A 21057-nucleotide genomic window follows, 5' to 3' on the forward strand; every position below is an offset into this window, starting at 1 on the left:
CAACCTTCTTTGGACAATAGCATAGGAATTGGTAGGAGCCACCTATTTACTCACCAAGAAAACCTGCTAAAAAGTTTGCCTGGCTCTAGTTTCTTCTACTATTGTTAAAGTGTTTATCTGCTTAAATTCTTGACCATAATAACTGCTGTAGGTCAGCTGCTCCCCAAGAAATTTCTCTTTTTTTTTTTTTCCAGAGACAGGGTCTCACTATGTTGCTCAGGCTATTCTTTAACTCCTGAGTCTCAAACGATCTGCCTGCCTCAGCCTCCCAAAGTGCTGGGATTAAAGGTGTGAGCCACTGTACCAGGACCCTCTCCAAGAAATTTCTAGGCACATATTATTGACTACTGTAACATATATTTGCCCTTAGGTCGTGTTATTAATATTGTCACTAACAAGGTGACCATTTTTCAAGGCAGGCTAAGGCAAGTGCACAGACAGCTCAAACAATGCGTGCTTTTCTTTCTTTTTCCCATGCTTGCAATTCCTGACTCATGGTCTCATCTACCATTTCAAGCCTCACCTTAGGCCTCCTGGCACAGCTCCTACCCTCAGATAAAGCCAAAGCACTGGCAGTTCACAAAAGCTGCTTCCTGGGCCCACTCATTCCCCAGCCTGGGTCTCATTCAGTGTGGTATCTTACACAGCCTCTTCCAGCCTGTACCATCACTGTCAGTTTACCAGTGTCTCCTTCAGAGGCCTTGTTTATGCTTAATTAAATCAAGCCTAAAAATTACTTGTTGAATATAGAGTTTAAGACTTCAGAAGCCAAATCAGTATATTTTTTAAACTTATGATTATCTCTACACAGTTTAATTGTACAAAATTCTTAAATATATTTCAGAACTTCTAATAATTATGAACACTTTCATTTTTAAAGTCCTCAGATTATGAATACATTGATAAGCAATATTAGATAACAGTACTTTCTTAAATAATGTCAGAAACAGCCTTAAATAAAAGAATCAGGCAAATCTGCACATTGGCAATTAATGACTTACTTTTTCAACATACTCAAACACCAAGTACAACTTTCCCCTCCGACGAAATGCTTCCTTCAGCTCCACAATGTTTTCCTGCTTGAGAGTCCGAAGCATTTTAAGCTCTCGTAAAGTCGTTTCCTTGACTTCTTCATTTTCTAGAATGTAAACAATGGTGAAGAGAGTAAAATGAAAACTTTCAAACTACTATTCAAAGAATTCCAAGAACACTGAAACATCCCAATTTCACCTTCCACTTTGAGTACTTCTGCATAAGAAGTCCCAGAATGAAATATTAAATAACATGTTTTCTGGTTGAAAGGATCAAGAATAATAGAAGAAACAGTTTACTTGATCAGCACAAACTTGATTTTCTGCTTATATATTTTTATGCTCCTTTTACTACAGTGTATGTGTAAAAACACACTTATAGATACAAGATATGCATCCATTGTCATTTGAACTCTAACACTCTATACTAGGAAAGAAAGATTAAAAGGGCCATAATGAATCAAAAGTGTCAGTGTGCAGAGGAACCTCTATGTGACCAGCATCTGTAGTAGTTGATGTTTTTAAGGATGGTCTGAAGCTTTGGCCTAAAAGAGTATTTTATTCCTCAGGCTGCATGAGTCACCTCAGGGAGCAGAGGTCATGCGCCAAGTATCTACAATGCAAGTCACAGCCAAGTTTCAGGGAATTCTGAGAATGTCTAATCCTCTCTCTGAACAGCAGCTGCTGCAGGTTCCTGCTGTCCTCCCTGTGGCATGTCCATCTGTCCATCCCAGGTAGTGTAGCTGTTCTGGGATGGAGAATTTATGCTGAACCAATAGATCCTCTTCCATACCATCAACTTCATTCATGATAACCTCTGTGGTCATGGAGGAAGGACAGAAGTTGTATTAATTCTAATGGATTGTCAGGAGAGTGATGAAAATATTTCTATTTAAATGAGTTTTTATTATACTTTTAGATTTAGCCTGGAAATCCTAACTACCATGTTTTTGCATGTATGTACCAGGATACAGGATCATAATCCCTCATCTACAATTCCAAAATCCAAAACACAGTCTAAAAACTGAAAGCTTTTTCTAAGTTTGGGGCAAATTCACTGAGAGGTAACACCTGAATTGACATGAGACTACTTACAGTCTTTGCTTATCCCATCTAATATGAACATCCATATGTTGCACTATAGAAATACTACTTAATTACTGGGTGCTATGTATTATAACATGCCCCATGTCCATTCTAAAGTCAAAAAATTATGAATTCGATAACACATGTGACCACAGGCTTTTGGGTAAGGGCCAGAATCCCAGCTGGAGAGCTGTGTGACCCTCAGGCTCAGACCTGTCTTTCAGTGTGAGAAGGAAGAAAATGGAGTGTGAAGATAGGGGCATGAAAGTCTAATAAATACAATCTCTAGAAAAAAGGGTCTCTAAGCAAGGCACACAGGAGGAAAAAGGCTAAATGGACGCCAAAGGGAGAGGGAAGATTCTAAATGCAGAGCCAGGAGTGTTTCCTCAGATTATTTTCTATCCCAGCCTCCTTTCCCAACCTCCACTCAAGCTGAGTTTAAAGAAAAGGGACTGACATAAAAGCAAGGGCTTTGTAGCACCCGAGTATCCATAACAAACTGGAGGCACAGAGTCAACACTTCCTTGTGAACTGATTACATAAGTGAAGTATTCTACTTTAGCCAGAAAGCTATTGGAGAACTGTGGAACACAGATTAGGACCAAGAGAGATACTGCCTATGAGAAGACAAGAACCAGCAGTAGGAAAGGCCAACTGTGGCATAATCAGTGAATTACCTGGCTCACACCAAGGCGGTCAACAGGGAACTGGGTACTTACAAGGGAAAGAGCATGACAGTGGATGCCACCCGGCAGTGGGGGAATGTCTGAGATGCAATTGGAGATATTCCAAAGTGGCTTGGAGGATTGGGAGGGGACAAAGGTCCAGGTGTTCTGCAAGTTGGGGCTGAGCCAGAGCAGTGGTGTTCTGTGACCATTAGAATGCTAAGGTAGTTGCAGCTGCTGAAGCCCAGGGAACGCCAGCAGTTTCCTAAAGAAGCAAGATCGGGAACATGCTTCTCTGATAGTCCCTCTGAGTTACTCAAGATTGGGATAATCAAACTAAAATCCATCTATCTCTAAGAGACAGAATAACACACCAATCTCAAATAAGAAACAAATTATCTAACAAGGGACTAATTTAACAAGAGACAAGTCTACTAATTACTGATGACCTGGTCCCCGCCTGCCTTTCCATCTCCATCTCACGTCCCTCTCCCCCTCCCTCACCTCCATTTTTCAGTTCCCAAAATAGCCCCAAACTTGATTTTTCCACCTTAATGGCCTTCAGAATTGCTCCCTCTGCCTACAATGCTCAGTCTACTACCTAGGCTCTTGATAGGGCTCGCTCCTTCAGGTTTTAGTTTAAATGTCACTCCTCCAGAGCCTTCCCAGACCACTAAAGCAAGAAGGCCCCCATCCTCATCATTCCTTGTCACAGTTCTGGACTTTTTTTCACAGAACTTCTCACCATTTTTCTTGATATATTTGTTTGCTTAGTGGTATACAATCTATGCAGCCACCCCTGCTAAATCAAGAGCTCAAGGAGGACAGGACTCAGTTCTTCTGTTCAGCAATATACACCAGGACTGTACCTGACATAAAAAGAGGTGATCAATACATTCTTCCTATATGAATGCTTCACCTGGGGCCGTAAGGAAACTCTCTTATACATGACTAGCTCTTCCTCACTTCAGCCACAGCAAGGGAGGGCAAACAATAGGCACTTTGCCCTCTCAGTTTTCTTACAGCACTGCCAATTTCCTCAAGCACCACTTATCAGGCAGTAAGAGAAACTGAATTTCTTTTTTCCCCTATTCACCTCTGTCCCTAGGTGTCTTCTACAGTATGTGATTAGAAACAACGGAGGATACAGAACACTGACAGTGCTCAGGGTCAAGAACACACACCCATACATGCACACAAACACATAAATAGACATAAAACATTCAGAGCATCCAGAAGCTATGCTGGAGCTGGGTACAAATAAATGTTGCCACAAAGTCACTAAATAAATACAGCTGGTGTATCATCCTTAATCACATGCTTGGTGAATTCTTGGTACTGGAAATGCGAATGAAACAACATCATATTTGTTACCAACTTGTGGCAGTTTCACTTTGCTAATGGATAAATCCTCTTCAGAATGGCCACATCAGAATGGTTTTAGTAGAAGAACAGTGGACTAGGACTAGGGAGACCTAGATTCTGGGCTCAGCCTTTTAATCAACTAACAGTACACCATGCAACTTTAGGCAAGCCACTTAACTTTTCATCAGTAAAAGAAACAAACATATGCCTCCATCTCTCAAAAATCCTATTGCCTTTTTGAAATCTAATAATCTATTAAAATCTTATTGATTATGAGCCTAAACCTCATGGAACTTGGGTGCTTTGTTATACATACATTATTCAAATCTGTATTGACTCCACCTAACAATGGTTAGAGAAGATAATGAATCATCAAAAAGAAGCACACAAAATTACCTAGAATGTAGTGTCCAAACAACCTCATTTGAGCAGCTGTTTTAGGAAAGAAAGGCTTCTCTACTTTATTCCAGCAATAGTATTAAAAGTTGAGGTAAACACTTGAGCACTAAGATTGCAAAGAATGGGAATAGGCAAGAAGTGGAACTAATTCCCTAAGTTCAAGCAAAATGGGCACTCTTCAGTACTGGGTACATCCTATAATTTTGTTTTTCTAAGTACTTTGAAGGTTCTTGGCCTGCCCTGCACTTTATGATGAAAATTGTGCAACTAAATTATCAGATGATGGTCGGAGGGGAGGGGAAGGCAGGCACATTCCAACTACACAAGCTTCTCTTCTCAGAGGTACACAAAGTAGCAAAGCATTTTCTAAGGCATTACAAAATGCCTCAAAAAAGCATTCATTAAGGCATTTTCAAAAGAGGGTAGCAGAGCCCACTGAAATGAGCACAAAAATCACTGCCATCTAGTTGAAATAATCCCCGTGGATTGTTTGACTAGGCTAGGATTCTTTATCAAGGCTGGGCTCCAGTTTACAAATGAAGAAACCAAGTCTAGGAAGGATAACTTTCTCAGGGTGTGTGAGCTGAGGGTCACATTCTACCTCATAGTCTGAGTAGAATACAGGGACAAAGGTGGCATAGTACAATACAGTAAGTTTTGGAAAGTGAGTCACAGTACCCAAGTTCAGGTCTAACTATGCTACTGTTTAGCTGAATGGCAAAGCAACATAGTATGGGTGGAAGAAAAACTCAGTGAAGATCCTGGGTCAGCATTTTAGCCGCAATTATTCACAAACAAGCTATGCAACTTTGGGCCTGAGGTCCATCATCTGTATACGGGGGCTGAGTTATACTAGATTATTCGGAAGGACTCCTCCTGAGTCCATACTTTTATGTGATACCTGCTTATGTGCATGCTGACCCACCTTGTCATCAGTTACCGCTGAGGGAGTTTAGCTTAACACAGGATCAACTCTGACAAAGTTGTGTGCAGATATATAGAAACCCTACTGAATGAGGACAAAATGGCAGGGTGGAAAAGGACGTTAAGTAAAAACAAAAAACTGTCCTACTTCTAAATTTACCAGTAAGGCAAGGTAACACACCTAAAAATCAAGAGCGATTTGCTAAAGTAAAAGAGAACAATTCTTAAGAAGAAAGATCACAGGAGCAAAGGAGATTCAAAGATAAGTAACGAAAAGAGAAAAATCTAAAGATGAGCAGAAACTCTATTGTATATCTATTTTTAAAGAACTGTGGGCTTAGAAAGGAAATCCAGGAATAGCTGTAACCTACTTTGTGAAATCACAAACCTGACATTTTTGTATAGCCAAAGAGCCCCCTGCCCCAAATGGACCTTTAAACAGATAAACTGATAAAGAAAAATCAACCCATTCTTGATCAAAACCACGGGGATACCATATTTGAGTCTGGTTGCTCTTATTAAAGAAGGGACATCAACAGACAGACGATGTGGCTGAGGAAGTTTGAATGCTAGTGCTACTGTTACACACACGAAGAAAGATGTGGACCCTCCAATCTTTAGAGATGAAGAACAGGTAAAAGCACAGCAAGGAGAAATTTATTAAATCACAGAAGACACAAAATGATCACCAAATCCTAGAAGAATCCCTGAAGTTTGAAAGAGATCCATGGTGAACATGAAAAGGAAGTGTGGTGAAATCATGACTAGCCAGAATGCTCAAGTTCAGTTAAATTATTTGTTTAATCAAGGGTTGGACTTTTTGTTTCAAGGCCTCTTTCACACAGAAATCAGGCTCATGAATTTAAGGACTCCGGATTATGAACTCTGGTTTTGTACCATTACATAAAATAAGAGACCAGAATACTCCTGATCCAGAGATCAGTAGAGAGCTTTCTAGTGTCTGGGTAAAAAGAATAAAATAAATTAGAAGACAGAACAGGTGATCAATTAAATGTTTTCTAATAATTAAGGAGAATGTGTCCATTCCAAGAGGGAAATAGGTCTCTATAGAAAACATTAAGCCGCAGAATATGAAATGCAAGCAATTTTATTTTATATAAAAGCAGAGACACAACCTAAGTTTCATCTTAAATGTAGACTACTGTACAGCTCCCTGGAGTCAGCCTCCTTACCATGCACAGAGGCCCAGTGACAAGTAAAGAGGATCTCTCTTCACCCCATCACCTTACAATTAAGAAAAGATGGAAAAGTCTAAGGAAGCAAAAAGAAGGTCCAAATGTATATTAAAAATAAATTTTATAAAATAGGCTCTCCTAAAGTAAAGGTTGGACAGACAATATTTTGAATTCTTGCTGGTCCAAAGCTATGTAATCTAAATCAGCACTCTTGGGTTATTTAATAAACTGAGGACAGCGGACACTTGTACTTGTGTATGCATGAGAATGACAATCCAATAGTGATACATCATCTGAACATCATTGTAGTAGATGGGAGTTATAGGAAGGACAGAAGAATTGGGCTAAATTTATAATTTATACAAAGTCTGAAAAGTGCCTTTTAATTAAATAATCTCTAGTATCTTTATGGTCTATGGTCATTTTTTCCCTTCTCAGAAAATCCAAATAATGAGTAGAACTATTAGGTTGGTGCAATGGCAAATACCACAATTACTTTTGCACCAATCTAATAATACAATGGAGATATCTGGTTGGTCAGATGTTTACTAGATAAAGTTTCTCTGTGGGAACTTAATAGCCAAACTTATAATACCATTATTTAGGGTATCTTAAAGAACTCATCTGGGCCGGGTGTGGTGGCTCATGCCTGTAATCCCAATACTTTGGGAGGCTGAGGCGGGCGGACCACCTGAGGTCAGGAGTTCGAGACCAGCCTGACAAACATGGTGAAGCCCCATCTCTACTAAAAATATTTTAAAAATTAGCTGGGCATGGCAGGAGGCACCTGTAATCCCAGCTACTTGGGAGGCTGAGGCAGGAGAATTGCTTGAACCCAGGAGACGGAGGTTGCAGTGAGCCGACATGGTGCCACTACACTCCAGCCTGGGCGACAGAGTGCAACTCCCTCTCAAAAAAAAAAAAAAACCTCATTATCTGAGACCCCAAATTTATGATGAAGTGTCAACGAGCAGAAGTCATCAAACTAAGAAAAACTTAACTAATGAAGTAAGCTCAGACAAAAATTTGTCATCACTCAAACATTCTTCCCTTTTAACAGGAGTCTATATCCCCAAGTCAGGGTGTTAACGTCTTTAAGGGAGAATCACGGGCAAAGACACTGATAAATTATCTGATAGAATTATATCTGCTAACAATTAGAGAATAAAAACCTCGAAAAGGCAAGCCTTGGTGGCTCATGCCTGTAATCCCAGCACTTCGGGAGGCTGAGGCAGAAGGGTCTCTTGAGCCCAGGAGTTCAAGACCAGCCTGAGCAACACAGTGAGACCTCATCTCTACAAAAAACGAAAAAATTAGCTGGGAGTGATGGTGTGCACCTGTAGTCCCAGCTACTTTGGGAGGCTGAGGCAGAAAGATTGCTTGAGCCCAGGAGTTCAAGGCTGCACTGAGCCATGACCATGCTACTGTACTCTATCCTGGGATACAGAGCAAGACCCTCTCTCTGTCTCTGTCTGTCTCTGTCTGTCTGTCTGTCTGTCTCTCTCTCTCTCTCTCTCTCACACACACACACACACACACCCCTAAAAAAGAAGAAAACACATAGGAATAAAAAAAGAAAAAAAGGAAGAAAACTGACAAAGCGTTTTGTATATTTCTTAATGACCCTCTTTACTGTAGAAGCTATTCATTGGCCTAGCCTACAATTGTACTGTAAAAACTGCTCTTCCTCCCAAAAAGGTTAACACTTGATTGTTTCTTGAAATAGCAAATTAGTTAAATTGCTATTATAACCTAAATTGTGTTAACTATAAACTTATTTTCATAATTTTAGTTTCATTTTACCCACTTTAAGCCCCGATATAAACTTTTATTTACTATGAAATTTAGGTTCCCATTTTAAATAGTGATCTATCATCCTGGGATAATAAGGACTTATTGAACTAAATAGTAGGCTAACAAAACATAGTTTCACAAACATTTTACACAAATTTGTGAACATATGACTTTAACAAGAAAGTAGGATATTAGCATAATATTTTAAAACTACCAGAAGTTAACACGTACTCTCACAAAATATTCCATGTTATCAATGAGAGAATAGATAGTCACCAACTTACAATGGTTTAACTTCAATTTTTTGACTTTACGATGGTGTGAAAGTCATATGCGTTCAGGAGAAACCATACTTCGAATACCCATAAAATCATTCTGGTTTTCACTTTCGCTACAGTATTCAATAAATTACACGAGATATTCAACACCTTACTATAAAATAGGCTTTGTTATATGATTTTGCCCAATTATAGGCTAATGTAAGTATTCTGAGTACGTTTAAAGGAGGCTAGGCTAAACCTAGGCTGTGTGGTAAGTTGGGTGTAGTAAAGGCTTTTTTTGAGACAGGGTCTCACTCTGTCACCTAGGCTGGAGTGCGGTGGCATGATCACAGCTCACTGTAGCCTCAACCTTCTGGGCTCAAGCGATCCTCCTACATCAGCCTACTGAGTAGCTAGGACTACAGGCATGCACCACAATGCCTAATTTTTAAAAAATTTTTTGTAGAGACAGGGTCTCACCATGTTGCCCAGGTTGGTCTCAAACTCCTGGGCTCAAGTGATCCTCCTGCCTTGGCTTCCCAAAATGCTGCGATTACAAGTGTGAGCCACCACACCCAGCCAAAGCATTCTGTACATAAGAAGTTTTTCCACTTATGATGGGTTTATTGGGATGTGGCCTCATCACAAGTCAAGGAGCATCTGTACTGAATTAACTTGAACATGGATCAGACCAAGTGCAGATCCTATTTCAGTTAACAATATTTTTACAGGATTATTTCATTATCTTCACCAAGACTTTTAAACATTAGATCTAGATAATCACTGCCATAATATCAAAATAATATTTTGAGAATAACTAATAAAGGGGATTAATGAGAGCTACATGACAATGAAGGCAATGTTATCATAACACTATTTTTTATTATAAATGGCAAAAATTTAAGATAATAAACTGATTGAGAATTAAATGGTTTACATAAGGGTTGAATAGACATCCTTACCTGAATAAGACTATCTATGTACACTTCACATTCCAAAAGAGTTGTTCACCAAACATGTACCCTTTCTTTCCAGTAAGCAAGACACTACTCCAGCAGGAGGAAAAGGGTAAAGACAGAAAAGAGAGTACTATTATCTCCCTGGGAGAAGTGTAAACAGTAGGAAAGTGGGCTGGACTGGAATGAAAAAGTTTATGAATAACTGGATATATCTTCAGGTTCTAGCACAGAAATGTTTTGGAAGTATCCCTCTAGAAGTATGCGTAGGCGGTAGGTAGGTGGCATTGACAAGGTGGGGTGGGTGATAAGGCTGCATGCCTCTGAGGGATGGTGAATGATAATGGTTTGGAAGAGATGAGGGCAGAGCAGATTAATGTTTTGTTGGTTCAATAAAATAAGGGCAGATCAAATGTTTTCCATGTCTAGACTATTCACGTACTCCCGATACCACATCTAGAAACAGTTTCTCTCACCTCAAAATGATCCAAGTTCCGTATCTCCATTCAGGCAATAACTGCTTTCCATTGTGTTTTATTGTTATTTATACAGGTCTTAATTCTCCTAATAGGTCATACACTCTTGAAAGTATCCACACCTGAACTCTCACAGCACTTTGCTCAGTGCTCAATGAATTTCAATGGATACACTAGATTTCCACTCTAAAGGTATCATAACACATGTAAAAATATATAATTGAAGCTAAGAATTGGTATGCATAGGATAGAGATTGTGAAGAACATAGTATTTACTTAAAAAGAAAGTAATGGGGGCCGGAAAAGGTGGCTCATGCCTGTAATCCCAGCACTTTGGGAGGCCAAGGCGGGCAGATCGCTTTGAGCTCAGCAGTTTGAGACCAGCTTGGGCAACACGGCGAAACCCCGTCTCTACAAATAAAATACAAAAAAATTAGCTAGGTGTGGTGATGCATGCCTGTAATCCCAGCTATTCAGGAGGCTGACGCTGTAGAATCGCTTGAGCCCGGGAAGCGGAGGTTGCAGTGAGCCAAGATCGCGCCACTACACTCCAGCGTGAGTGACAGTGTGAGATCCTGTCTCAAAGCAAACAAAAATGACAGCATACATGGCCTAGATTGTACTTTTTACAAGATTTGACAGTTATTATTTTTGGTTGTAACTGATGCTTGCCAATATGCCCTGAATGTGATGAATGCACAGCCAGAAGCCTTTACATGCATGCAAAGGTTGTGCTTTGATCTACTGTTGCAACTATTCTTTTTAGGAGATCACCATTTGTCTCTCAGCCACCTGTTGACCCAAAGTCACTGCTCAAAGAGCTCATTTCCAATGGTTTCACAGTGGGATGGCCTGGGGCTACTGCTTCCTGCTAGACCACAAGTATCCCATTTGAAGCAAGATTTTTTTTGTCCCCCCAGAACAAGCAAAAAGTTCTTTTTTACCTTCCCTTTAAGCCTACCCATACAATGACTGCTAAAGTTCCCAGCTGATATGCATGTGTTCCAATAAGTAGCACATCAGAGATGGGTTACATCAAATACTGCTGCATCTATCCTGGAGCAAGTCCCTTTTTGTTATTTAATGTCTGCTAAGTCTCTGAGGTGAGGGTGATGAAACTGTTCATAAATATAGGGGCTGGTGTCTTACATCACTTAGGGAATGTGTGCTGAAGAAGGTAAGCTATGACTGCTATTTCCATACTTCTGATTGGATATGAAGATTGATGCTACGTTGGTACTTCCTACTTTTAGACCACAGTTTTTCAAATAGCAGGCTTTGACTTATTAGTGGTGTAATCAATCTATTTGATGTCACAATAGGCATTTTTATGAACAAGAAAGAACAGAAAGTAGAGTGCTTCACACTCATAATAAAGAAGTCTGTGACATTTTTGCTTCATTTACATATAGTGTTACATATGTGTGTGGACACTGGGTTAGGATGTAACATATATTTCTACTGTGGGTCTCAGTCCAAAAAGTCTGAAAAAAATGTTGTCTGGAGCACCTTAAAGGCCGTATCTATTTTTGTCATCAGTTTCTCTATTTGGCTATCTTTGGATGGCCAACAGTCTAGATTTTAAAACAAATGAACTACTGAAATGCATTATTTTAAACTTTCTTGCCCAGCATGGGGTAATTTTACAACTCTGTTTGAAATGGTCTGGATGTGATGAAGGCCCCTAAGCATAGTATTTCTTCTTAAAAACCTTTTATTCTTCCACTGCATTATTCTAAATATAAAATCAATCCCTCAATATTGTCTGTCACTTATCCTTGTATTTCTAACTCTGACTAGGAGCTGGAGATCACAGTAACCAATACTGAAATCTTTCACACAGTACTTGCTATTTGTGTGGACCCACAAAAGTATTTACTTCAAGTCAGTTTTTTAATTTTAATAATATTTAGAAACAGCATAAACAACATGCCTTCTAACCAGCCTTTGGAGCAAGATTTCCAATGCTGACTGTACCTTAAAATAAAAAGATGAATTTTCTAATATGAGATTTGAAAAGATTCACATAGAAGGAACTAAATGTTTAGAAGCAAAGCATAATAAATAAGCTATATTCACTTTCTGAGACTGTGACTTCAAAATATCAGTAATAGACAGTGTATAACCAGCTAGGTGCCACTTCTTCCACACTCTATTTATAAAAATGTAATACAGAAGGAAAAATACATATATACATATACATATATATATATATATCTACCTTCACTGTCCTTGAATTTCTTGATTGCCACAATTTCATGTGTTTCCTGCAAAGGAAAAGAAGCAGAAGGAAAGTCATTCTCCAGTGTTTTTCCGACTAGGGATTCCAATTGCCTGGAGGTATATTCTGGGACAGAGTAGCAAGAAGCCAGAGTGTCAAAAATAGATCATCTTCCTCTCCCCCGCCGCCCCTCATTTCTTGGTTCCAAAATTCTTTCTTACCACCCCACAAACATTGTCAAGGAAGGAAAAAGAGAAAGGGAGAGGGTGTGGAGCAAAGAGCAGATATGGTGACAGAATATGCATAGATCATGAATCAGAAGTGTCAATGTCTTGAGGATACTCAAAAGTGCCAGGAAGAGTGACAAAGACTGTCATCTGTACTGCCCTCTGAAATCCAGAGACACATTTTAATTGGCCTTCTAAGACCAAGAAAGGGCCTCACCAATATACAGTAGTTGCTGGTAGCAGAATGCTTCCTCCAAGTCACGTCCCTTTACTTACCTTTTCCTAACAAACATATCTAGTTTTCACCAGCTCATCCCTATTGATGGTCATTGCAAATCCAAAGTGGGATAAACATTCCATCACCAAATACCAATCATCACCTTCATCCTGCCCTTATTCAGAAAGAAGAGATTACAAAATTCTGCTTTAAAACAAAATATGAAAATCTTTTTTGTTGTTTTTGGTTGGGAGAAAAGAAAATAAGGGCTAGAAAGGAAATGGAAATGCTAAGAACTAAGTACCACTGAACTAAATAACTTGTATCCAATTCTGGTCCATAAAAGGAATAAAAAAGCTTTTGGCAAAATAATGAATATAAATTCTTCAAAGCCAACATTTATATGAAAGCCTTCTGAATGACTCAGGCCTGTTCTTTTTTACTCTAAGTGGGGACACTTTCAGATCAGATCTTGTAATGTTTAATGGAACACTGTCCTTACATCAAAACAAAGACTTTAAAATTGGACACAATACCAGGCAAGTGCTATAAATTATGGAGGGAAAAGATACTTCTTAAAGGTATTGTGTTTTTGTTTTTAATGAAGGAATAGGATTGTAGGGTACAGACGACTTACATGTACGTATAGGGTACAACTTATTTGTACATTAAGGGATCTTCTGACTTAAAGAAACTTCTTCCAGGTATTATTGGGAAGGAAGAACTGCCAATTTTAAGTAATGTAGGAGATTGTCAGCTAGAATATTATCCCACATAGTCCAAAGGTGACTCTTTTATGTATGCTACTCTCCCACAATACATGGATATCATGTTCCTACCCTGCTCCTTTTCAAATGGTGCTAGCTAGCAATCTACCTACAGCATAACTGAAAGAACAGACCCTATCAGGAACCTCCTCTTGCTTTTCTCACAGCACAAAGAAAGGGTTAGCTTCCAGGAATAGAGAAAAACTGCACACATCTCAAATGAATATTGTTCCAGGTAGTGTTCCATCTTATATTCTACTCTAACTGAAAGACTCCCACATACATTTCTTTCATTTCATCCTAAGTGTTAAAACTTTGATTTTATAAAAGATCTTAGTTCAAAACTGTCCACTGATACAACTACAAATTTAAATTTGTAACTGGCACATTTATAACACCTTGAATAAATTTATTAGTTATTTTTCTCTGGCATCTTATAAATACAATTTACTGTATAAAGCAGATGGCTAACAAGGGTCAAATAAAATGTTTATTCTTTTATTTATCCTTCCAGGAATACAATGAAAATCTTCTCTCCTCAAAACTTGCTCTGCCTCCCCCGATATGGTTTATATATTTCCTTAAAGAATGAAGTGGAACAAATAAAGTTTTCTATATTAAACCAATTCACTGTTTAGTGAAAACCACATGCAATTAAGAGAAGATGGTGGAAAGAATTTAACATTTCACATGTATTCAAACTACTTATAAAAATAATATAAACTCATTACAGAACATACAAAAAGAATATAAAAGATATAAATAGGGTATAGAGAAGACATTTTAACAATTAACCCTTGCTAATATTTTGGTATACTTTCTTCTGGTAAATCTTTCTCAAATGGTAGTAATATTGGACATCTTACTGTATGTTGTTTTTATTTAACTTGGTATTATATAAGCAACATTTAAAGCTGTTATTAATTTTTAAAGCTACCATTTTTAATGGATGGCTGTTTAACAAGTCTGTTAATGAACATACTTCAATATCTGTATCTTTATTTCTACAGAGTAAATTCTATTAAGTGATATAATTGGTTCAAAGGGTGTGAATGTTAAAGGCTCCCAATATATACTAACAACCTGACATCCAAAAAAAGTCATGTCACAGTTTCCTTCAGCAGTGTATCAGAATATTCACTCTATATCCATTGCCAAAACAAAATAAAATCATTTTTAAAAACCTCTCTGGCATTCAATGAGATATTTTCTTCTAACAATTGGTAAATGAAATCAGGTCCACTAGGGTTAATATTTTCTTGCTGATTCATGGATGACAACTTGTTGCCAAATTCTGTTACAAATCATTTCCCCAGTTTATTGTGATCACTAACTATTTAGAGTTTTGTTGTTGTTGAATATAAATTACATAGTCAAGTTTACTGACATAGGCCTTTGTAATATGTCTATTACTTTTGTGCTCAAAGTCCTTACTTAGCCTGAGCATGGTTAATATTCATCTGCATTTATGTATCTTGATATTTTAATGAATTTCTTTCCTTAAATATTTATTCACTTGTAATTTATTTTAATATATGACATGGTGAGGGAATCCAGATTTAACATAATTTCTAAACACTAAACCAATTTTCCCAATACCCTTTACCACAAATTTTTAGTTCTTTGTTACATCTTAGCATTCTTACATATAGATACTAGATGTGCTTTCAGAACTTTCTAGTGGACTCTAGCCTAGTCAAGTATAGGCTATTGATCTGTTCTTATGCCAGAACCAGTTTTTAAAGTATTGTGACCTTAAACTGTTTAAATTAATCTAAGGTTATAGACACCGATTCTTCTTATACCATTTTGTTAAATATATTTATTTTTGAGAGCAGGCTTTGACTGTTGAATTTAATTTGAAATTATAGATACATGAGCTATAATATTTTATTTTTTTTTACATATTCAACTTGCTTCACTGTTTACCACCAGTCCTTTACTTGTATGGTTTATACATATTTGAGTGACTGATTTGCATTCATGTTTTACTTAGCCAGAGTGCATCTTTGAAAGGTCTTCTGACAGTGTCCTATTTTCCAAGTCTTTGCATTTTTTAACATCTTCACATATACATGGCAACTTGATAGGCACAGAATTCTTGGGAAAGCAATCTTTTATTCTTCAGAGTCACTAGAAGCTTCAGTGTACCATAAAGCCCTGGAAAATGCCATTCATATCACAGACACCAGAGTCTGTATGCTTATTAAAGCAACTTTAATGCAGGAGGGAATAAAGTATCTTCCTGTAACAAAATCCATATACTCACATATTTTTCCAAGAAGAAAATTAAGGGTCTAAAAAGAAGGGCTGCCATTTTCTGACATAAAGAAATTATAATACTATCACATAAGGCAACAAATGAGGAACAATGACCTGACAGTCTCTGGCATTTGTAATAGAAAAGAAGTATGAGGCCTATTTGAATTTTGTTCCAATATAGATCACTTCTTTTTTCTGCCTAAATACTGTTAGGACTTTTCCTTTCCCTTGAAATAAAAATTTTAAATTATTTGGAATATATCTATAGGGGAGAGTGTGTGTATGTGTATTTTTTGAATCAATAATATCTGGAAATCGATGAAATTAGAAAAGTCTTCTTACAGCAACCTTAAATGCTGTTTCTACTCCTATTTTTCTATTATTTTCTACCACAAATCTTACAACTTTTAGGTTGGACCTTTCATAATTGCTTAGTATGTTTTCTACTAAATTTTTGTACTTAGTATGCAATGTTCACGATTTTATCATTAGCGCCTAGAATAGCAGGCACATAGTACGTGTTCAATAAATATTTAGTAAATGAACATTAATGAGTTCAAAAGAGCTACACAATTTTGTTTTATCTGTTTTAGGCTTCTTTCATTTGTCCTCATCTCAGCCAACTTCGGCATTTTTTGCCTTGCTTTAGCTTATTCACTCTCTGTAGAGGTCATATCTTTCTGGCTTTCTTTTGCGAGACTAAGCAGATGTCTTAACTTTATTTGCTCGTTAGAAAAAGTCATTTTCAGAACCATGTGTTGCTTCTAAATCTTCACAGCAATGTTTTATCTTCCTGTGTCTTTTCAGTGTTTTCTCTGTTCCACCCTTTAAAACTCATCCTTACTAAGATGGAAAGAGATCCGCCAGGACTGGCATTTGGCTCCAACTTGACCTTCAAATATGAACTGATGCACCCCGAGCCCGATTTTGGAACCTGGCTCGCTAGTACACATCCTTCTCATTGGGGTTGGTTGGTCTGAGGCTAAACTGCCTGGGCAGGGTTCTCTCAATAAGGCAGAAGAGCATATGCCATTAGCTCTTTACCTCATGGCATTCTGGAGACCACATTTCCAAGCACAGCCTGTTCCCATCCCTCTACCTTCACCATACTTTGCCACAGGGACTCAGAATCCTAGGATAGCACATTCCTTTTCCAATCCTTCTTTGCTTCTTGCCTTACTATATTTAGTACATTTTAGTCTCTGCAAAGATCTGGAAATGCAGATGCTAATGCAGGTTAGTTTAGAGGGCTGAGAACTCCAGCTTCAGAGGTGTCAGATTATAGTGAACCTCAGTGAGATGGCTACTTATTTTTCAGTTCCTGTGAACATGGGTCCAAGTCATTTCCTACTCCCTTTGGATATCTGGCCTGATTTTTTTGGGTTCACAAAGAAGGATAAACAGCATGATGTTCAAGACTATGCTTTTAAACCAGTCCTGCTAATAAAATTAATTCTCCCTGGACTTTGCTAGCAAGCTTCAATGCTTAGTTTCTTAATTTGCAGAACTTCATGGGTATTTAATATCTTCATGGGTGTTTAATGGAGAGGTAGGAAGTAACACGCCAAGCTTTATTACTTATTCTACCACCACCCTGAGACGCTATATATAAGAAAGGTGTAGACAAAGAAGAGAAACATAAAAAAAATAACTCTGAAAAGCTTGTTTTGAATTTAATTTATTCACAAAAGCATACCATTGCCCCCACAACGTCTGCAACAGAATGTCACCAGCTGTAGTTAGCAAGACAGGCAAGTTTGCTACTTGTTTCAGTGTCTTTATTTAAAATATGAGGTATTTAAAAGCTGACATCTTAAGCAATAAACTAAGAATGTGATCAAATATATCAGTAATCTATTAATGATAATTCCATGTCTCACCCTGAAATCTACCTTAAAATTGGAATTGTATTATGTACTTTGGAACACAAACAGAAAAGACTAGGTAACTTTAGATAAAGGTTACTGAATTGTACTAATGTCTCCCTAAGTAAACAAAGTAAATCAAGACATTTCACATTTTCCAGAATAAATTTCCTCAGCTGAAAAAAAAATCAGAAACAGAATAAAAAATAAATGTATGAGTACTAATAAATACAAATATCTGGAGAGCTATAGTTCTTCCAATATTCTCAAGATCTCTATCCCATAAAAATCAAGCCTCGATCACTAAAGAATCATACTGGACAGAGAGACTTATAACCATAAACTCATTTTCATTGCTGATTGTAAGGCTTTGGGTCATTGTTTTATTCCCAGTATTAATTGTCCCTTAAGATTCTGGCAAAGCAACTAATTGGTATTAACCGCCATATAATTTAGTAAATTATTTTAAAAGGCAGTTATATAACTTAATTATGCTTTGTAACAGTGGATTCTTTAAACTGATCATATACTGTTTAAGGAAGTAGTAGGAGTCATTATTTTTCAAATGTTTTGTTAAGTTAAAATATCTAACAGGTATGAAACAGAACAGAATAAAATATTCTTTTATTCTACTATTCATGGATTAAGTCATTTCAAAGGTTATAACAGTTATTCCTCAGTATCTAGAGGGATATAGAGGGGGCCATTGGTTCCAGGATCCCCGAGGGTACCAAAATCCATGGATGATCATCCCTGACATAAAATGGCATAGTATTTGCATATAACCTATGTATGTTCTCCTATATACTTTAAATTATCTTTTGATTACTTATACTATATAATAAAATATAAATGCCATGCAAATAGTTATAATACTGTGTTATTTTTTATTTGTATTTTTTGTTGTATTTTTAATTTTTTTTTTTTTTTTTTTTTTTTTTTTTTAGTTTTTCTGAGTATTTTCGATCCTCGGTTGAATTCATGGATGTGGCATCTGCTATTATGGAGGGTCGTCTCTAGTCTACAATTCATTTTCTAATTACTCTCTGAGGAAGCTCTTTCTTGGGAGAAATTCTTTATTTCATCATCCAAATAGCAGGGAATATAACTTGATGACTAAAGTATTTTAAATATTTCTGTTCACATTTTATTTGCAAATATCTTGTCTGCTGCTTGAGCAGAAGTAAAATCCTACAAACATAGAAACTAAACTTTATTGCTTCTCGACCTGTTGGCTAAGATCAAGTGAAACTACTGCTTTTTTTTTCTTTCTTTCTGTTTTTTTTTTTGAGATGGAGTCTTGCTCTGTTGCCCAGGCTGGAGTGCAGTGGCGCAGTCTTGGCTCACTGCAACCTCCACCTCCCGGGTTCAAGTGATTCTCCTGCCTCAGCCTCCTAAGTAGCTGGGATTACAGGCACGGGCCACCATACTGGGCTAATTTTCATATTTTTAGTAGAGATGAGGTTTGGCCATGTTGGCCAGGCTGGGAAACTACTACTTTATGGACCAGTATGGTCCCTGAAAAAGTAAGCTTCATTTTAAGTTATTTTTAAGTACTCTTGTAGTAGTCCCCATGCTAAGTGCTTCCCATGGATTATCTCACTTAATTCTCAAATCATCATTCTGAGGTAGATCTTACACTCATTTTACAGATGACGATACTGAGTTTTAATGAAGTTCCATAATTTGTCCCATGACCACACAGCTAAGATGTAGCAGAGTTGAGATTTTAAACCCAGGATGACTGATTCTGAATGCCATTTCTCAACCATGATCATGTTATACTACCTTTCCAAGCCATGTACGCAAATTTTGTTGTAGAAAACGATTCTGAAACACACACACACACACACACACACACACACACACTACTGAGGAGGGATGTTAAGACCAATGAACATTTAGAAATAGTTTTCTAATAATATGTTATATTTATACACTTAAAAGTACAGGCAAATATTTCATTACCTCCATCTTTATCTTTGTTTTGACCTTTAATGTACAGAAACTTTCTAAAATAACTTAGTCCCAAAGCATTTAAGTTATTTTTACATTATAAGTAAAATTATAAAATGGGAGTAAATTCAAGCACAGGATACATTCTAGACCAGGTAAATTATAACACAGCTAATATGCAGTTGCCAAGTACTATAGAAATATAAAATACCATCCATGATATTCAGTGATAAAAGCTAGATTTCTCCAGGAAATTCCTTAGAGATCCTGACTTGTATTATTTATTATTTGAAAACTACCATAGTTTGTCAATACTAAAAGTTAGATTTACCGCTAAATTTTAGTACTTTAGACCAAATGATATACACACAAAAAAATCGTTTCAATCAGTTAACTAACTAACAAATGTTTACTGGACCTTTTGCTTTATGTGAGGTTTTCTTTTGTATCCTGTGTTTGACATGAGTGAGTAAATGGGGCTGTCTTATATACATAGAAGTTTACAACCTGGTATGTAATAATGCATGACAGTAAGTTAAAAATGTATGACAAAAGCTAAAAAGTATAATAAATGTTATATGATATGCCACAGGATTTCAAAAAAGATCATGCAAATATACAGAAAAAAACGTGTATCCCCTTTATATTTAACAGTTGATAATATTTTGGCTTATTTGCTTCTGATCTCTTCTTGCCTTTTGAAATGTAAAATGTCGAAAATAAAACTTCATTCATTCCCATTCCCTCTACCCAGATGTAATTTCTATCCTGAAGTTGATATGTATCATTCCCACACACATTTTTATCACTACAAATGAATCTGTCCATAAATTGTACACTAAAAATCATGCAACTAGCATGTTATTGTATGTATCTTTTTTCAACCACGTAAAAAAATACAATGTGTATCTGAGATTAAAAACACAATCTAGTTCAATGGTTCTCCCTTGGGGGGTGACTGTGTTTCCCCCAAGACATCTGGGGACACTTTTGGTTGTCACATAGGCTGGGGAGGGGGGCTACTGGGATCTAGTGAGTAGAAACCAACAGTGCTGCTAAACACCCTACAGTGCACAGGACAGTCCCAATAACAGTCCCAGCCCCAAATGCCAACAGTGCTGAGGGTAAGAAACTCCGCTCGAGTTTATTCATTTTAACCATTTTGCAGTACTTCCCTATAAACATTCCCCCTTAAAAATGTGAGAATGATCACTTGTTGAGGAGATCAGGTAAAGCTTTACTGAAAAGATTAACATGCTATGAAAGAAAATTTTAATCGAAAAAGAGAAGATTAAAAGATCCATTCTCCAAAAATTATTAAAACTATTTATCATGGCACTAAAATGTTTATACTCATTTTAATAAAACAATGATTACTTTTATAATAACT

The 21057-nt window shown here is 37.1% G+C and overlaps 1 protein-coding gene across 1 annotated transcript in view; it reads right to left on the reverse strand.

Moving 5' to 3' along the window:
* Positions 1 to 21057, reverse strand: part of CDKL5 (cyclin dependent kinase like 5) — a 196941-nt gene that overhangs the window by 52160 nt on the left and 123724 nt on the right. Inside the window, exons 4-5 of the mRNA XM_012434219.3 lie at positions 12374 to 12419; positions 1002 to 1138 (exon numbers count right to left, since the gene is read on the reverse strand). Coding sequence (XP_012289642.1) covers positions 1002 to 1138; positions 12374 to 12419 — 183 coding nt within the window. The remainder of the gene's footprint in view (positions 1 to 1001; positions 1139 to 12373; positions 12420 to 21057) is intronic.

Source organism: Aotus nancymaae, unplaced genomic scaffold (genome assembly GCF_030222135.1).
Source record: "Aotus nancymaae isolate 86718 unplaced genomic scaffold, 86718_ANA_hifiasm-v0.15.2.pri h1tg000058l, whole genome shotgun sequence".
NCBI lineage: Eukaryota > Metazoa > Chordata > Mammalia > Primates > Aotidae > Aotus > Aotus nancymaae.